This window comes from Sminthopsis crassicaudata, chromosome 1, assembly GCF_048593235.1.
Source record: "Sminthopsis crassicaudata isolate SCR6 chromosome 1, ASM4859323v1, whole genome shotgun sequence".
NCBI classification, from domain to species: Eukaryota; Metazoa; Chordata; class Mammalia; order Dasyuromorphia; family Dasyuridae; genus Sminthopsis; species Sminthopsis crassicaudata.
The window spans coordinates 114,931,025-114,951,535 of record NC_133617.1 but is presented as its reverse complement, the minus strand read 5'-3'; the positions used below and the strand labels follow the sequence as shown (position 1 = coordinate 114,951,535).

Below are 20,511 nucleotides of genomic sequence, written 5' to 3'. Positions count from 1 at the left end.
AACAGAACATCATCTATCTTTATATCTCACTCACCCTAACTATATCTGTCTTCATAGGAATTCACTTGAGAGGAGCTGACGGGATAGGGAAATCATACTGCCGAATCTGAAATTAAGGCAACAATATATATGATGAACTGGAATAAGGAGATACTAATGGCAAGGAGAAGTAGAAGGCTATTGCCCTCTGAGAAGTAATCAGAGGCTGAACTAAGGTTGCAGTTGTGTGAATGGAGGAAGGCAAGATCTGGCAACAAATTTTGATACAGAGAGAAAGTGAAGAGTCTAAAATAACTTGGATATTACCAACTTGGAAGACTAGAAGGATGGCAGTATATCTGAGAGACAGGCAAGATCGGAAGAGGAGAGTTTATGGGGTAAAGCAATGAGTCCTATTTTAAATATTTTAAGTTTAAAGATATTTTCATGACATTCAACTTGAAATGACCAATGCCCAAATGACCAACTGGTAATGAGGGACTGAAGTTTAGAGGAAAGACTAAAACTAGATATAAAAATCTAAGCGAGCCTTTATTCAACCAATAGGATCTAAGGAGGTTGCCAAATGAGTCTGTGAATGAAGAAGAGAGAGAATTTAGATGGATGATGATCCTACAAAGGCAACTGAAAATAAGCAAAGGAGACAGATTGGAAGCAAATTAGGAGAGAATAATATCATAAAAGCATAGAGAAGACAAAGTTACAGGAACATAGGTAAATAATATTAAATGTAATAAATAAGTTGAGAAGGATAAGAGCAGGGAAAAGACCATCAGATTTAGGACCCTTGGTAATAACAGAGAAAACACTATAGGTTGGGTGATGAGGAAAGAAGCCATACTACAAAAGTCTGACTGGGAGTGGATGAAAAAAAAAAAATTGAGGCAGTGAATCCTGACAGATTTTTAAAGTTTGACTGAGAAAAAAGAAGATAGATATAGATCTATGTCTTGAGGGGACAATCATCCTATTAAATGAGAGAAACACGGGCATGTGGGATGAGGGCACAATTCTAACCCCAGCATTGTCTATGTTTGGGTTCAGTGTTTGGATGAAAAGAGACATTCATGAGTTCTTAAACAAAGCAAACAGAGCAAGTATATACAGTAAAGGTACAATGGTACTTAGCTTTTCTAGCATATTCTCCATTATCTCTATTCAGAAACATATCGCATCAGTATGTCAACCAAGTATGGCATTGTCTCATGGTCTCAAGTATCCACCAAGTCTTAGAGGTGCTAACAACGGGACTATTTGAGACTGGGACCTGTTATTTGCCTCCGGTCAGGAAGATGCATTAAGGGATCAGAGGTCAATCAGGATATATGTGGAAAGAAAGTCTGGGAAGTCAGGAATGCTACACCAAGAAAGATGCTACACCAAAAAAAAAAGATGTTACACCAAGAAAACACAAGTCCCATCACTGCATGTTTGAAGGAAATAAGGAAAGAACAAGTTTATAAGGAGAAGTTGAGATTGAGGCTGAGGGATGCCATCTTCTGAAGAAGACCAGAAGAGTTGGGATTAAGTGTATATCTAGAGAGATTGATCTTGGCAGGAAAAAAGGTCATCCTTTTGTCAGAGAATGGGAGAAAAACAGGAGAGAAGAAATGATGTCAAGGGTTCTGATATAAAGAATATGGGTGAATTAGAAACTCAGATCAAATGCTTCAATTTTCTTTTTTTTTTATTTAAGCTTTTTATTTTCAAAACATATGTAAGGATAATTTTTCAATAATGATCCTTGCAAAACCTTGTGCTCCAATTTTCTCTCCCTTCTCCATACCTCCCCTAGATGGTAAGTAATCCAATATATATTAAACATAGTAAAAATATATGTAAATCCAATATAGGCATACATATTTATGCAATTATCCTGCTGCATAAGAAAAAAATCAAAAAGGAAAAAAAATAAGAAAATAAAATTAAAGAAAACAACAACAAAAGAAGTGAAAATGTTGCAATTCATACTCAGTTCCCACAGTCCTCTCTCTGGGTATAGATGGCTTTCATTATCACAAGATCATTGGAATCGGCCTGAATCATCTCATTGTTGAAGAGAGCCACGTCCATCAGTATTGATCCTCAAATAGTCCTGTTGTTGAAGTGTATAATGATCTCCTGGTTCTGCTCATTTCACTTAGCATCAGTAAGTCTCTCCAGGGTTCTCTGGAAATCATCCTACTGATCGTTTCTTATAGATCAATAATATTCCATAACATTCATATACCATAACTTATTTAGCCATACTCCAACTGATGGGCATCCACTCATGTTTTTAGTTTCTTGCCACTACAGAAAGGCTGCCAAAAACATTTTTGCACATGTGGGTCCCTTTCTCTCCTTTAAGATCTCTCTGGGATATAAGACCAGTAGAAACACAATGGATCAAAGTATATACACAGCTTGATAGCCCTTTAAGCATAATTCCATTTATCAACTGGAGAATTTTTTCCTTAATATTGAACCAGCTCTCCATTCCTGATATAAATCCTACTTGGTCATAGTATATGATCCTGGGGATGACTTTCTGTAATCTCTTTGTTAATATTTTATTTAAGATTTTTGCATCAACATTCATTACGGAAATTGGTCTATAATTTTCTTTTTCTGTTTTTAGCCTACCTGGGTTAGGCATTAGCATCATATTTGTCATAAAAGGACTTTAATAGGAGTTCTTCTTTTCCTATTTTTAAAAATAGTTTGCATAGTATTGGAATTGTTCTTTAAATGTATGGTAAAAATTCACATGCAAATCCATCTGGCCCTGGAGACTTTTTCTTAAGGAGTTGATTAATAACTTGTTCTATTTCTTTTTCTAAAGTGGGGTTATTTAAATAATTATTTCCTCTTCTGTCAATCTGGGTAATCTACATTTTTGTAGGTATTTCTCCATTTCACTTACATTATCAAATTTATTGACATATACTTGGACAAATTAGAAGAATAAAGGATAATTGGGCAAAATAACTCCTAATTATTGCTCTAATTTCTTCTTCACTGGTGTTAAGTTCTCCCTTTTCCTTTCTGAGACTAAAAATTTGATTTTATTTTTTCTAATCAAATTAACTAAAGATTTATCTATTTTTATGGTTTTTTCATAAAACCAACTTTTAGTAATAATTCAACATTTTTCTTACTTTCAAATTTATTAATCTCCCCTTTTATTTTCAGAATTTCAAATGTGGTATTTAATTGGGGAGTTTTAATTTATTCTTTTTCTAATTTTTTTTTGAGTTGCAAGCCCAATTCATTTTTTTCTTCATTTGATGCAAGGAAGCATCTAGAGATATAAAATTTCTCCTACTACTGCCTTGGCTGCATCTCACAAATTTTGGTATGTTGTCTCATTGTTGTCATTCTCTTGAATGAAATTATTGATTGTGCCTATGATTTGTTTTACGCATTCATTCTTTAGGATTGGATTAATTTCCAATTAAATTTTTGTCTATTTTTCTCTGGCCTTTTTTTTGCATGTAGTTTTTATCATCATAATCTGAAAAAAATACATTTACTATTTCTGTCTTTCTGCATTTGATTTTGAGGTCTTTATGCCCTAATATCCGGCCATTCTGGAGAGCAATCTGGAACTATGCCCAAAAAGTTATCAAACTGTGCATACCTTTAATCCAGCAGTGCTACTACTGGGCTTATATCCCAAAGAAATACTGAGGAGGGGAAAGGGACCTGTATGTGCCAAAATGTTTGTGGCAGTACTTTTTGTAGTAGCTAGAAACTGGAAAATGAATGGATGCCCATCAATTGGAGAATGGTAAAATATGGTATATGAATGCTATGGAATATTATTGTTCTGTAAGAAATAACCAGCAGGATGAATACAGAGAGGATTGGAGAGACTTACATGAACTGATACTGAGTGAAATGAGCAGAACCAGAAGATCGTTGTATGAGGATATATTGTGATGGAAATGGATATCTTCAACAAAGAGAGGATCTAATTCAGTTCCAATTGATGGACGGAATCAGCTATACCCAGAGAAGGAACACTGGGAGATGAGTGTAAACTTTTTGCATTTTTGTTTTTCTTCCCAGGTTACTTTTGACTTCTGAATCCAATTCTTCCTGTGCAACAAGAAATTCGGTTCTGCACACATATATTATATATAGGATATACTATAACACATTTAACATGTATGGGACTGCCTGCCATCTAGGGGAGGGGGTGGAGGGAAGAAGGAAAATTTGGAATAGATGTGAGTGCAAGGGATAATGTAAAAAATTACCCATGCAGATGTACTGTCAAAAAAAAAGTTATAATTATATAATTAATTTTTAAAAATGCAAATAAATAGATAGATAGATAAATAAATAAAGATAGATTGAGGTCTGCTTTTAGGGAAAAGGGGAGATTGTACAAGCTTCCTCTATAGACAACAGTGATTGTAGTGGATAGATGCTAACTTTCGTTGCTGGGTTGGTGTGGCCAGGTCCCATGTTATTCTGTGGTTTAGGGGTTAATTTGCCTTATTTTTGAGATTGTACTTGAGTTGGATATTATACAGATAATCTGCTAATCTACTGGCTTGCAACCAGGACAGAGCAGCCAATACTGCTGTAGATTCTTCCTGGTAGATTACCCCAGTATGTGACTGCCACACTGCCCTGGGTCCATACTGGGTCCCTGTGCTCGCTTGAGCTCAGCCCTCCTTCCATGCTTGATTGAAATAGAACTTTTCTGAAGTTCTTCCAAATTCTCTTCTGCTGGAAATTTGTTATACTCCAAATATTTGTGGATTCTATCACTCCAAAACTAATTCAGAGGCTTAATCTGCCGTTAATTTGAGGGACATAGGGAGAGCTCAGAAAGACATGTCTCCTCTCTGCCATTTTGGCTCTGCCCCTCTCCATGCCTTCAATTTTCACAGAAAAAAAAGCAAAGTCTTCAGCTGATAGAGTTTAGGAAGGGAAACAGAGGAAGCATAGAAGGTTCAAAAAAAAAAAAAAAAAAAGATTTGGAATATCTTTTGTAAATAATAAGAAGGAATCAGTTAGGGAGGAATGAAAGGATTGTTTTTAATTGTTAACACTGGAAAATATAAATCTGCAATATAACCTCTCAGCATAATTATGAGACTTCCTTCATCTACATTAAGCCACTTATGAATAGGAACAGAAGAGGCAGATGATGGGAGGAATCTAAAGTTTGCAAGAGAAGAGGAGCAATAGGACAAGGGAACAAGGAATTTAGAAGCATGAGACAGTGTAGAGCTGAAATAGATAACTACTAAGTTAAGAGTCTGAAGAGGAAAAAAATCAAGTCAGAGAATAGGTATAATGGGTGGAGGAAATGAACTTGAAAAAGTCATAAAATAAATGTTGGGGAGAAAAAGAGAACCTACAGAGAGATAGAATCATAGTGAAGTTACGATCAGATAGGGCAGAGCTCCTTACACTTTTTTCAGATATGACCCCTTTTTGCCCAAGAAATTATTACACGACCCCAGTTATATAGGTATATAATAGGTATGCAAATCAAACATTTGCAGATAATCAAAATTTTATAGCCCCTAGCCCCGATATTTCATATAGGGTAATGACCTATATTTTAAGAAGCTTGGAGATAGTGAATTATCAATATTTCTAATTAGAGAAGTAGTACTATATGAGTAGAACATGGTTAATGGAAGGGACAACATAACAATCAAAAGTGAATGCAACAAAACTAAAATGACTAAGGTTGATCCCAAAAAAATATATAAGACATTTCTCCCATTTGCTTGAATACATTTATGAGGGAAAGAAGGGAGAGAAAAACTGTACATAATGTCATATTTTTTGATATGCTAAGTATGGAACCTTTTTTTCTTCTCTTTTTTTTTGTTCTTTATTATATATAAGGCATGACTCTAGGAGGAATTAGGAAAAGAGATACAGTGGGAAGGTAACATAATAAGAAAATTAAGTGTGTCAATATAAATTTATATTAAAATTATAATAAACATAGCTACTAAGTATAAAAGGCAGGACTCAAATATATTTTCTGAAGCTAATTTCTGTATCCTCTCCACAATCACACACAGCCTTTTTTCCAGATGAGCCAAAATTTTAAATTAACTTGATTCACTAATATCCCATTGTATATAAAAAATATTTTTACAGTCTATAAGAAGAGATAAAGATATAATTACCTCATGCATATAAGGATCCACAAGGATTTCAAAAGGTCCAATTGCCAGAGAAATATTTGATGCTGCTGTTGGAATAGGAAGCATGTAATGGAAGGTCTTCTTCCGCATATCATGAGTATAAATAGTTTCTACTAAATCTCCATTAGACACTGCAACCATTGCAGCATCCACTGTGTATTCTAATTTCCATGTGCATAGTTCAGAATATGAATCAACACAAGGAAACCAAAATCTGAAAAAAATAAAACAATTTACATGTGTGTATATATGTATATGTGAATACATTCAAACATACAGTTCAGAAAATGTTTTTTAAAAACTGACAACTATACTTTGGACAACGGTTTTTATTAGTACTATTATTTCTTCAATTTCAGGCAGTATTTTGTTACTTCATCTATTTGGGGTTTTTTTGTTTGCTTGTTTTCTGAGGCTGGGGTTAAGTGACTTGCCCAGGGTCACACAGCTGGGAAGTGTTAAGTGTCTGAGACCACATTTGAACTCGGGTCCTCCTAAATTCAAGGCTGGTGCTCTATCCACTGCGCCACCTAGCTGCCATATTTCACTTATTTGGCTAAAAAACACTATAATAGTTATTTTCACCTAATTCTAATAAAGAGCACTTATTTCCATAGCTTTATCAATTATGTTATAAAAACAATACAGTAAAAGGTACTTGGGCATATTAATAACTCAAATGGCCCTAAAAGGATTTAAATTGTTTCTATTTCCAAGTAATCTAAGAAATGATCTGCCACCAGTATTTTCAATTTAATATTCATGTACTGTTATCTCTGTAAAATAAATGTGCTTATAGGTAAACCCAATGATCAACTATGATTCCAGATGACTGTATCTGACCTCCTGACAGAGGTGAAGGATTAAACATGCTGAATGAGACATATATTTTAAAATGTAGCCTATATGACAATTTGTTCTGTTTAACTAGGCCCCTTTGTTACAAGGGATTCATTGGGCAGGAGAAGGGAGAGTGAATGATAGAAAATAAATGCTTTTTCATATAAAAAAAATTAATTATAAAAATATTTTAAAATGAAAGGTTTACTGGTGGGACTTTTTTCCTTTTTTAAAAAATTTGCTTAGTTATCACAACAGCCTTTTAGACTGAACTGATATTCGTTCTATTCACTAAATTAAGAAAGTACAAGTTCATCTTCATTATTCACAGACTCCATATATGCAAAATCCCCTAATCATTAAATTTGTAACCCCAGAAGCAAAACTTGAAGCCTTTTTGCAGAGAGAATAGAGATCTGCCTCCTTGTTTCAGCTCTCACTTGTTTAAAAGGGACCTTTTCGAGTCAATTTAGTGCCATGTTTTTTACATTTGGGGGCTTTTTGTTTGTGATTTTGTTGTTTAAATGACCCCTAAAGATAGTGGTGAAGTGTTGTCTAGCTTTACAGAGAAATTATATGTGTTAGAAAAGCTTCATTTAGTTGTGAGTTGTAGTGCTGGTGGGACAACAGTTCAATATTAAGGACTCAATGATACAAAACATCAAGAAAAAAGATGAAGAAATTGACCTCACTGTACATAAAGCTGCTTCAGAAAGTGCTAAAGTAACTTTTGTGACTAGAGACTCTCAGTAAACTAATTTTGTTTTTCTCTAAGGAGCAATGGTTCAGTATTCATTAACTTAGTATTCATAGTGATTTTTAAGAATAACGAGAATCATGTGTACTTTACAAAATATTATGTGTCTTGTCTAAAAATCAATGTACCTCAAAGATGAGGTCAGTCATAAACTGACTTTCTACTAGGATCCTACTTAAGTAATATGTAATTATTAATGTTCTGACCTTGTAGAATTCTGATATCCACAAGAGAAAACATGAGCACCTCTCTCTGCCATGCTTCCTTCTACATTCGGTACCACAAAATGAAGGCCCCCTTTTGGTTGATCCAAAGAAAAATTAATGTGTACTTTCAGCACCTTTAATTCTAAAACAAAAACAAACAGTTTGATCAAATCAGAAACATATTAATGTACATATCACTTTCATATTATTATTTTTCTTTATAAAATACCTGAAAGTAAGGTATTCCCTCAGTCTGACCTCTGAGGTAAAAGAAAAACAAAGTTTCATTTTTCATTCATTTTAGCAGATTAAATAAAACTAATAGCACCTGGATTTAGTACAATTAAAAAAAAAAAAAAAAAAATTAAATACTAGTAAATTCAAAGATATATTATAGCTTCAAAGAATAAATACATTCTCTTACTTTTTAATGTATGGAGCATTTCCTTTTTTTTTCTCTGTGGGTCAATGATTCTAGGAATAAAAATTAGTCTCTTCATCCCTGGTATAAATATAGTGGACTTGTTATTTCATCTCCGTGTGAAAATTCCTTCTGTCGATGCAGATGAACACTATACTACAAGTTTAATGTGACTTTCCTTAAATGAAGATTTTACCATCTCATTCTCATAATGTATTAACTCCAGAACAATAAGTATAAAATATAAGGTTTTTTTTGTATTTTAAACTTGCCCTAAGATATCTTCCCTGACTTATCCAACCCCACATCTCCTTCCAGCACTTTAATCCAATCAAACTGGCCTTCTCTCTATTCATTACACACAGGGACATACCTCTCATCTCTGTGTCCCATACCTGGAATGCATTCTTTTTTCTCAACCCCACAAAGTTCCTTTGTAACTTTTAAAAGTTTAAACATTGCCTACTTCTCACACCCTTTCTAAATTCTAGCCCCAACTATAAACCTGTTTTCAATAGCTATCTTGAGTTTATTCTGTATATACTTAAGATATTAACATTCTTGAAAATAAGGATTATTTCTTTATATTTGTGTTCCCAAGGCTTAGCACATTGTCATGTAGCTGGCCCTTAATATTAGTTGCTTGATGGCACTGAAAGATTAATTGACTTTCCCTGGTCTACTGTGGGTGAAAAGCAGAACTAGAATCCAGGTTACTTGAACTCCATCTCAACCCATTATTTCTTGATGCCTTTTATACATGTACACAAACACACACACACACACACACACACACACACACACACACACACTTAATTTTAACTTAATAATCTGTAATTCTTCTTAAAGCATTCTTTCCTACAAAAAGTAGGAATCTAATTTCATTTAATCATGAAATGAGATAATTTTAATACTTTACCATCAACATGTTTCCAAAGCTCTGATGGAACTTTAATGCAAAGTTCCCCATTTCCAGCATCAGGATCAACAGCACTAACTGCAGCAGCATAAGCATTGGAAAAATAGTTGAGATTTCTTCTGCAAGGTAAAAGGGCAAACTTTTAATAAAATAATAAAAACCATACTGAAGAATTGTGATTTGCCATCTGCTTTTGATCCAGGTCTATGATTTTACTTATTTATAGAACTCCCAAGGAAAAATTCCCTTTACCATGGAATGTATGAACAAAGAATGAAGCATTTATTAAACATCATGCTAAGTGCTGACAATGTAAAGAAAAAAGCAAAGAATCCATATGTACCAGAAATTTTTATTTTTTTGTAGTGGTAAAGAACTGGAAGTAAAAAAGTGCCCTTCAATTTGAGAATGATTGAATTATGGTATGTATACGATATATTGTATGTGTGTGTGTAGTTACTAGATAATACAATAATATTATGGATGTGAAGGAAAAGGTTTAAGAGAAAACTGAAAAACCTTATATGAATTGATGCAAAGTGAACAGAGCAAGAACAATTTTTATACAATAACAACAATGTGGTATAGACAACTTTAAAGACTTATGACTTAGCAATGCAATACCAAACAAGCACAATTTCAGAAGATTGATGAAGATTCATTCTTTAGAGATGATGGTCTAAAGACAAAAACTAAGACATAGATATTTTTAAATAAGACACATGTAAAACATTGTTTTGTTTTATTATGCATATTTATGACAAGGATTTGATTTTTCTTAGTTTTCAATGGAAAATGGAGTAGAAACAAAAAATAATTGTTAAAAAATGGAAAAAAGAATAAAAGATTAAAAGAATAAGCACAAAATTTGGCTCTAGAAAAGTCTAAGGATTAATTCAATGATTTTCATAGGTTCTAATGGTTTTCCCTTTCCAATGATCTTATTATGAAAAACTTCAATCCACTTATAATTCAGGAGACTAGATAAGATAGAAGAAGATGAAATAGGACAGCTCAAAGTTCTACCCCAAATACTCCATCAAAAATCTTTAATAGAGTACCCAACTGAATAGTGACTGGGAAATCTAAAGGAAAAAAAAAAAAAACAAAAACAAAAACAAACAAAACAAACAAACAAACAAACAAAAAAACCAGAATAGGTTATCTATTTAGCAAAAAAAAAAAAAAATCATAAATTCAATGTACAGATAAGTGACTAGAGAAGGAGCCATAGTTCCTCTAGGTCAAGACTACAGAGCCTGACCTAGGAACAGAACAGAACCTTTACACTATTACTGTAACCCAGGAAAAGAACCCTTGGAGCCATACTCATGAAGCATGATAAGGCTATTATCATTCTATATCTAACCTGGACTCAGAGCACAGAGCAAGCTCCTCAGTATGATGCCTCTAATCCAAGGATGGGAAAACAAGGGTAAATAGATAGTTCAGTATTTCTGGAGATCTAGAACTTTCTAACTAGCTGATAAGAGCTATGCTGGAACAGGAACTGTCTACTGGAACATTACCTAGGGAGGGCAAGTTTGTAGGTGTGTTATGTAGAACCAAACCTATGTCTGGAACCTAAAAACCCAAAACAACTATTCCTCTAATAAATGCCTATTGATTTGTTGAAAATGGCAGTAATATATATACTTTAACATATTTAACATGTATTGGTCAACCTGCCATCTGGGGGAAGGGGTTGAGGGAAGGAGGGGAAAAGTTGGAACAAAAGGATTTGCAATTGTCAATGCTGAAAAATTATTCATGCATATATCTTGTAAATAAAAAGCTATAATAAAGGAAAAAAAAAAAAGAAAGAAAGAAAAAGAAAATGGCAGTTATATGATTTAATGATTAAATGCTTTAATGCAGATCATCTAAAAACTCTTTTACCTCCAGGAAACTGAAATCCACAAATGTAAATGTAACTTGCCAAGGTCATAGGTAATAATTAGCAGAATCAAAATTCTAACCAGATTAAGAATACACTATTGTGAGTACACTGGGGAGAATACAATATGATGAGCACAAGTAGCAAAACATCCTTTCAACCCCACATGAAAAGAATATTCTCAGGAAAATGAGGTGCAAAAAAAAAGATTAATGTAAAAATATTATTCAGCATACAGATAACTAATAAAGTAAGAAAAACCTTCCAATGAAAAAGTTAATATTATTCAACAATATCAAGCTTTCATCATCTCCAGATTTTAAAAATGAATTACTTACTGCTTTGATTCATGGTGACAAACTTCCAGTGTAGGGTCATTATAAATAAAAGCTGCCTCCAAATCATTGACCCTTACTCTGTATATTCTGCATTGTTTACTATTTAATTTAATTCTATTCAAGTTTGCAACTGTTGGAAATATTGTAAGTTCCACAAATCCCTGTAAAAAATATAGAAAAATAAATTTAAATCATTATATCAAAAATTTCTTTATTTGAAACATTAATTTCTATACATCTATACACATATTGGTGAATACATTTTTCAGAGGAAGAAAGGGAAAGAGAAAGAGGATATTACTATTAGCCTCAGTGGATCAAATAAATTGAGATCAATTCTATTCTTCAATAAAAGTTTACTTAGTATCTTAAACTAGGAGTAAAGAACCACTAGCTCAAGAAAATAACTTCAATCAATGAAAACAATGACAAGATTATCAAATCTGCAGGTAAAAAAAGCTTTGAGTTCTACCTAAAATTTTGTAGAACAACCATGATCCAAAAAAGATTCTGAGCGATGAGACTCCTGGTCTAAATCTAATTATGAAATATGGATAAAATACAAACTCTTCCAAAATTTAAGCTTCAAAAAAAGAAATCAATTTCACAACCTAGGGGACACTGGCAAGATAGCAGTGAATTTGAAAAAGATTTAAGGATTTTATGAATTATCTACACCAGTCAAAAAAATCATAATAACATTTTAGGTTACACTAGGAGGAATACTATTCCTCCTAGTAGGAGAGTGCTATATTATACCCCAACTAGTCATAGACAGAGTAGTACTTTTCCTTCTGGACATCACATTTTAGGAAAGTTTGGAAAATGAATGTACAGAAAAAAATAACAATGTTAATAAAGGGTAAAAAGATTGTGCCTAATAAGAAACAGTTTTAAGGAAATGGAGATGTTTAACAGAGAGAGGTATACCTGTACTAAAAGGCACTGGTTCCTTAGAAAAGAGTTTGTTTTACATGAAAGCTAAAGATAAACAGGATTTCTTGACCTTACTTGGTTATAGTTTCAATCCTCCACTATAGTTCTTAAAGCAAAGAATAGTGAGCATTTTTTTAGCAAAGTTGAGCTCATTTATGATTAGAGATATAGGTTGAATTGATGACTTCCTCAAGTCTCTTCTAACTCAGATTTTTAAACATTAGCATAATAATACTGTGGCCAGATCCACAAAAACCAAAAATTAATGTAAGTTTTGATGAACTTCTGGAGCATCAAACGAAACATTCTAAAAGACTTAATAGAAAATATTCCATAAGTGATAACTTACTGAAAAATATATTTTTTTATTTTCCTTGAAGATAATTTTTACACTATGGCTTAATAAAAAAGTATGACTATTTAAGAAACAGGGATACTGAAAAATAAAAGATTGTCAGGAAGAACAGTGACCTTACCATCTCATAAATGGCTCAAGGAGTTGTCTGACCATTTGGCAAATAGAATTTATAGAGGCAAAGGGAGAATGAGAACAAAAGGATGGAAAGTGAGACTAAACTGAAGTTTAATGCTACTTGTAGTTAATGGTTTCTTTAAAAGATGAAAAGTGTTTTACAGAAATTGCTAAATCCCTAATTTATAAATTTTGGGCCTACTGACAAATAAGAAAAACAAGAACAAATGAAGAAATAAGAGATAAAAGGCCTCTCCTTAAGTTGAAAATATTGCTAACAACTTACACGCCAAGGAGAGAGTTGGCTTCATTTCAGTAACACGTTAACAATCTAAAACCCCTTTTTTAACCCAGCTACATCTGAAGGGGAAAAACACATAAGCCATATTAGATACTAAAAGGTCATGAAAATAGTTTGAACTTCCACTGAGAATCAAATTAACCTTGTTTTTCCCAGTAGTTTTAATAATCTTGGTTAATTAGTTTTCTAGTCTACAGCAAATTACAAGTACTATCTTTTAAGAGAATAGCATCACTAATGAACAGGTAAGTAGAGAAGTGGATAAAAGTGCCAAGACTGGAATGAGGAAGACACATTCCTGAATTCAAATCTGGCCTCAGCTGTGAGGTAATTCACTGTTTGCTTCACTTTCTTTGTTTGTAAAATGAGTTGGAAAAGGAGATGACAAGCCACTTCAGTATATTTGTGAAGCAAACTGCAAATGGGGTCACAAAAAGCCAGACTGAAACACTGAAACAAGTGAATAATAGCCTTAAGTACAGAAGAGGGATACACTTACCACAACAGACTTTCTCTGGAAGTTTATGTTGTTGATGCAAACCACCTGGTGGGTTGTATTTAAAAAAAAAAAAAAAAAAAACCGAAAGAAAGAAAAGAAAAAGAAAGGTAAAAACAGGCAGCACTGCTAAATTATTTTTAAATGAAATTATTTTTAAATACCTCATAATTCTAAACACAAAAACATTTTTAAAAAGCTAAATAAACATTACTTTCTTCTTTTTATCTTTATATTATTAGTATACATCAAAATAGTAAAATAAAGAATATTTTGTTTTACTAAAACTATTTTCATTATTTCATTAAAAAGAAAATACTTGTTGAATATTATAGCAAAAAATTGCAGATATTCAAACTATGTTGGCTGTTTTTTCAGACATTCTCTCATTTCCCACCTATTGTACTCATTTTGGACTTTTTAAAGTTCTCCACCATTCCACCATCCTCAGCCCCATCCCAGCCCCCATAGGAAAATCTCATCCTGCAAGAGTCAATCAGCCTTGTTACTCAGATCATCAGTACCATCTGCCCCTCTTATTGGAGGGTGGAGCCATAAAACTCCATTTAAGGAGAGAGAACAAGACACATTGCTCACTTTTTCACCCTGCTGCATTCAGTTTGGACTTGACTTCTCTAGGATCACTGTTTTACGGCAGTTCTCTAATTTCTTCACAATGCCCCCATACCAGGTACCTTCTCTTTCCCCTTCTCTTTTTCGCTTTCTTCTCTCAGGCTTCCTTTTAAGTCCCACCTAAAAGTCTTATTTATTATTATTATTTTTTTTTTTACTGGAAACCTTTCTTAACTCCTTAATCCCTAGTACCTTCCCTGTTAATCATTTCCTATTTATCCTGTACATAGCTTGATGATTGATATATATATATATATATATACATATATATATATATGTGTGTGTGTGTATATATATTAATACATATATATTTATATATTGTCTCCATTAGATTTTAAAGTCCTTGATAGTTATGACTTTATTTTTTGTATCTGTATGCCCAGCACCTAATGTTTAGCACACATAGAGGATACTTAATAAATGTTTATTGACTATTAACTACACTCAACCTTCGAACATCACTTTCACCAGATCTGAGGTAATATGTTACAGTGGGAAAAGATTTGATTTGGAGTCAGAGGGAATGGATTTTTTAAAAAAACTGACTACTGACTTGTCATTTTAAAAACTGAATCTTGTAATTCTGGTGAAGTGTGAGCGATTGAGAACATAGGGAGATGTAAGGTACTGTTTAACTTCTTTGGGAAAGACAGTCAGAGGTGGGAAAGAGACTAACTTTCAGGGAAAGTGAAGTGCTGGACCTGTGACTTTTCTCAATGCAGACTCCAGAAAATTTCAGGTTATACTACTCTCACCCCATCTGACAGTAGTAACTTAGATGTCTAGTGTGCCATGAAGTTACAGAGCAGTCTCATCAACTCTTTATCTCTTGAGCCTCAAAACAACCCTGTGGGCCAAAAAAGGCATGCATTATACCCCTTTTACAGATGAGTAAATGGAAATTCAGAAAGATTAAGGGACTTTAAAAAAAAAAAAATTTGGTTTTGGAATAGACTTTGGAAATTATCTAGTACTGTACTTCCATTTTACAAATGAAGAAACTCTAGCCCAAAGAAATTAAGTAATTTCCCCATCATTATACAATTAGTAGCTAAACTAAGATTTGAACCCAGATCTTGGAACTCCAAAGCCTTTTAGTTCCACAATTGTTCAAGGCTACCTGGACAGTAAAAAGAAAGAAATCAGAACTCAAAATCAAATCCTCTGGCTCTGTGTCATGTTATTCCATTCATTTATTCATTCATTCACCTATTTTGTTTAACATCCTATATATAGGAATCAGCTAGTTAGGAAGTAATAATAATTTCCCTCTTCTTTAGGACAAATCTTCAAGCAGTAGTCAAGATGACAACACGATAGGATGTTGTAGAGGGGATTCTTGACCAGGTTAAGACTCAATGCTTTCTATTATGTTTCCAAACTCTTGCACTCTATTTACCTAAAATAAAAGTAACTGACACTGACTTGTTGTCTCAAAGTTTTTCAGTCCTTTTATGTAAATTATCCTAATTGAATCTCACAACAACCTCCCAAGCTAGGTATTACAGTAATTACTAAAATGTGAGATAAAATTCAGCAGTTTATCCAAAACTTCTTCCTCAGCTAGGTTTCTAGTTCTGGGTCCCCACCTCAAGGCAAAGAGATAAAACCACATCATCACAGCCCATATGCAGAACTTCTCCCCAGAAGCACCAGGATATGGCTGGAAGAGCTGCACCCAAAAGGATGGGGACAGGTCCTGCAGGCAATCCAGAATCCTTCACAAACTGACTAGACTATCATCCTTCAGAGCACGACTTCACCATAAAGTCTAATTCCTCTGGCCCTCATACTGTTCTCTGTATGCCCCATGCTCCTAACACTAGAGCTCGGCACACAAAGCAGTAATGATAACGTAGTACAGAAGTGGAACATAAGTTATGATCATATTTGAGACCGTGGTATAGTGATAAGAGGGCTAGATCTGGAGTCCGTGGAGATTCTAATCCTACCTCTCCTTCCTACTATCTGGGAGACCCTGGATTGAATCTTTCTCTTGGCCCCATTCCTCGTATTTAAAATGAGACAGTTAAATTACAAGATCTCTACAATCCTTGCTAGCTTTCCTGATGGAAAGTGACACATTTTGTAAGTTTCATTTAATAACGAGGGTGGATGTTTACTTTGTATATATCCTCTATGTGCTTGGAGGTGTTAACTCCTCCCCAACTCTCCCAAAGAAATTCTTTGAGAGTAGATCCTCTGGACTGGAAGGAACCCCTCGTCTTTTACAGCCAGGTAAACTAATGCACATCGAGATTAATTTCACCGGGATGTAATGTTATCACTGACTCCACATACCCAGAGATGCGGCACACAACGAGCTCTCCCTCCCCAAAAGGGACACCAGCTCCCCCGGACTCCAAGGCCATTACTTTTTCTGTTACACCCTCAGACATAAGAAAATAATGAGAGGAGATACTCATAGTTTATAAGGTCTCGGGCTCTCGAATCCCTTGTCGCCTTTCTTCCTGTTCATCCTGCAGGGCTCTAAGCCAGTGGGCGGCATGAAGAACGGAGAAGGGGCTCACTCTGTCCCCTCCCCTTCGGTTTATCGGGCATTCCCCAGTTCCCCCAGCCCAACGACTCTTTCTGAGGCGGCAGCAGCAGCTATGGCCTCACAGTCCGAGCCAAAAGTCCGTCAGCATCAAGAAAACCATGACCCGCACAGACCCTCCCCGGCTCCGGCCGCTGCCCGTCAGTTCGGACCACCTCCTGGCTCAGCTACTCGTGGAGGGGGTCCCGCGCGTGGACTCGCGCTCCCGCGCGCGACCGTTCCTCCAGCGCGGTAGCAACAGCAGCAACAGCAGCTCCAGCCGGTGCCTTAAGAAGGGAGAGCCGGCTCCGCCAGCTCCCAGGAGGCTCAGCCGCGGACTGACGTAGGCCCCACCACCTTTATCTTCCGGCGCGTCGCCGGAAGTGGCGCGCGAAGAGAGCGTTTGCACCCGGAAGTTGCTTGCCGAGAGTAGAGGAAAGGAAGTTCGTTTTAAAATGAATTTCAAACGTTCGATTAGGAAGGTTACTTTTTTCAGTCGAAGTGGGGACCCGAGATTGAGATGAAGGAGGTAACTGAGTATCAGGGAGTGGGGGGAGCAGGCGTTAAATAAGCGCTAGTGGACTGGCTACCTATAAAGCCTTAACCTTTGGAGTATGAGCCCTAAGGGCAGGAGCTTTATTTTGCTTTTCTGTTCCCCTACCTCTTAGCACTGCACCTGACAGGTAGTAGCTGCTTACTAAATGCTTGCTGACCGATGGGAAGGAAGCTAGAAAAGCCAAAGGCGGAGATGAAGTGGGAGAGAATTTCAACCTTGGACAACCTGGGACAAGACGCGGGGTTGGGAGAGTATCTACTTGGAGAAAAACATAGGATTGTAGTGTTTGGAGGGGGAGGAGGGAGAAGAGACACGAGTCATGAAGGACTGGAATGCCAAATAAGAATTTTATATTTGATCCTGGAGATAATGGAGGCAGGGGAAAGGAATGAGGGTGGCAAGGTGTGTGATCTGTACTGCCCCATGAGTGCTTTAGAAAAAGGCCAGAATTGAGTGATCCTCATTCCCTGATGTATTACAAGGTTTTAGGGATACGCTAAGCTCTGGAGCAAGGGTTCTCAAACTAAGGCCCGAAACCACTAGCGGCTGCTGAGGATGCGCCCACGGGATTATATAGCCAATGGGCTGAGGGGCGGAGACTGTGAGCCTTTTGTTTTAACTATAGTGGGGCCCTCCTACAATCTGAGGGACTGCGAACTGGCGCTCTATTTAAAAAGTTTGAGGACCACTGGCAGGGTGGGAAAGGCCCTGGCGTCAGGCCTCAGACATTTAATAGAGGTGTTATCCCAGGGCCCGCCATTTGATCTATTTCCTTCTGATTCTTTAATTAAAATGGAATAGCTGTAACTCGGCTCCCAAGATTACCGTGAGGATCAAATGAAATAATTGTAAAACATGTTGCACAGTTCCTGACATTTAATGAGAGCTATATGAATGTTAGCTATTACTCTATTACTCAGCACTTAGTAAATGTTAACAGATTGACAGACAACCTTCCCAAATTCCTATTTCCCCTGCCCCTAGCACTCGTTCAATTAAAAATAAAAAAATATTCGGGACTTAAATGTTAAGATACATAGTAAGGGTCATATGTGCAGTAGTTATTAATGTTATTAACTTTATGTAGTTTTTTTTTTTTTTTTTTTTTTTTTAACTAAAACCAGCTGTGGACCTCTGCTAGAGAGCATCTTTAAAAGATCATATGTTTGGAATTAAAGATCAATTTCTGCACCAATGATTCTTAATAACTTTGTGTCATAGGTTTCTTTTACAATCTGGTGATACATAGGTTTGCCTTCCCCAAATGTTTTTAAATGGGTATAATACAAAGGATTAAAAAGGAAACCAATTACATTGAAATAGCCAGATTTTTAACAAATCGAATTCATGGACTCCAGTTTAAGAACCTGTCTAAAAATATCTCCTTCATTTTAAAGAAGAAGAAACAGATCAAAAGACATGAATCGACTAGCCCAAGATAAAACGCAAACCTTAATTTTCTGATCCCTAACCCACCATTTAATTTACTAGATCACACTGTCTCTGAAATGTGACTACATTCACATAATCCTGTAGAATTGGTAGAAAAATAATTGCATGGTGGCATAAAAGGATTATATACTGCTTCCAATTAGAATTCAATACTTTCTCAAAATAACTGCATTGGAAAAATACTGCTGCTTTCTATATGTAACATACTGGGATAGAACAACTTCAATGTGAAGATTGGGTGTTCTGGAGCTTGAAAGCAACCAAACTTAACAGCTTCCTGAGTCCAAGTGTGGTGTTAATATTTAGTTTTTGTATTTTCCCTAATGGGAATAGGATATGAGAGAAAGGTGATTTAGGAACAGAAAATTTGTGGGTTGTAAAAGACAAGAATGCTGATGTACTATTGATGAATTAATACAGTCATAATGGAAAGCAGTTTGGAATTTTGCAAATAAAGTGACTAAAATGTTTGCCTCATAGTTTCTTTTCCTAAGCATATAGCCCAAAAAAAGTGTATATACACCTAACAATTTATAACAGTATTCTTTGTTGTGACAAAGAACTGGAAACAAAGTAGACATCTACCTGCTAAAGAATAACAACACATTGTAGTACATGAATGTAATGGAATATTACTATACTCTTGAAACTTTGCCTTCTTATTTTGCTACTGTGGTCCTACTGTTGCTGAGTTCTTCCCAGAACTTTAATTTTAAATAAAGTACCAAACTTTCTTCACTATATGGACTTTGCCACCTTGAAACAGTACCTTCCCTACTTCCCTTTTCAATGGTCAGGTATTGTCTTCCTCCATTAGAATGTAAACCCCTTGAGGGCGTTTACTTGTATTTGTATTCCCAATTTAGCAGAATATCTTCATACCCTAAATTATTAAATAATTGCTATGTAAAAAATGAATATAAAGACAGAAAATGGATTCTTACAAAGTAAAGTAAGCTAACTGAAAAAGATTGGGTGGTACTCCTGTAATATTCTTCTCTAAAATGTAATCTCTTGTTGAGGTTTCTTTGGGGTCTCTGGAGGTAGTTCAGAAATCACCCCAAATACAGCCAGGTATTAAAGTCCAAATCCTTCACTGTCTCTTTCCAAGTCTTGTCTCCTTTCCTGCGACCCAGTTTTCTTAGAGGCCTTCTATAGTCTTGGTTCAGAGAGCTTGAGTTCTGGCTTCTGAATCTCTCTGACCTCCAAGGGTTTGTGCTTCAGCCTCCAGCCACAACAAAGATGGAAGATAGAATGAATCTGTCTCAATATGTTTCAGGTTCTGGCCCATAATATACTCCTGGTCCTATTTTATGACTGAGCAATTTGCTGTGTGCTGTTTCCTTATGTAGGAAATAAGTGGGTTGGACTCTATTATCATTCTATCTTGTCTTGGATTTCAGGGTACAAAAAGCCTCAAATTTTACTGATCCCAATGTATTTATTACAGAATTCTTCTAGTGGACAAAGGGTACTGCAGAAGCATGTGTCCTAAATTTGCTGCCACCACCACCTTGGGTTTTTGTGGCACACACAATATTTGCCAAATAGACTAAGAGTGTTTTTAAGTATAGAGGTAGAGTT

At 35.3% G+C, this 20,511-nt stretch overlaps 1 protein-coding gene across 5 annotated transcripts in view; it reads right to left on the bottom strand.

The window, feature by feature from the left end:
* Positions 1 to 17,258, bottom strand: part of TAF2 (TATA-box binding protein associated factor 2) — a 72,553-nt gene extending 55,295 nt beyond the window's left edge. For 4 of the 5 annotated variants that reach the window (XM_074266544.1, XM_074266546.1, XM_074266545.1 and 1 more), the window contains exons 1-6: positions 16,810 to 17,024; positions 13,754 to 13,808; positions 11,546 to 11,706; positions 9,311 to 9,429; positions 7,971 to 8,112; positions 6,150 to 6,381 (exon numbers count right to left, since the gene is read on the bottom strand). In XM_074266544.1, coding sequence (XP_074122645.1) covers positions 6,150 to 6,381; positions 7,971 to 8,112; positions 9,311 to 9,429; positions 11,546 to 11,706; positions 13,754 to 13,808; positions 16,810 to 16,892 — 792 coding nt within the window. In that variant the 5' untranslated portion in view covers positions 16,893 to 17,024. Of the gene's footprint in view, positions 1 to 6,149; positions 6,382 to 7,970; positions 8,113 to 9,310; positions 9,430 to 11,545; positions 11,707 to 13,753; positions 13,809 to 16,684 lie in introns of all 5 variants that reach the window. The other variant, XM_074266548.1, reaches the window with a different exon arrangement.
* Positions 17,259 to 20,511: the final 3,253 nt, after the last annotated feature.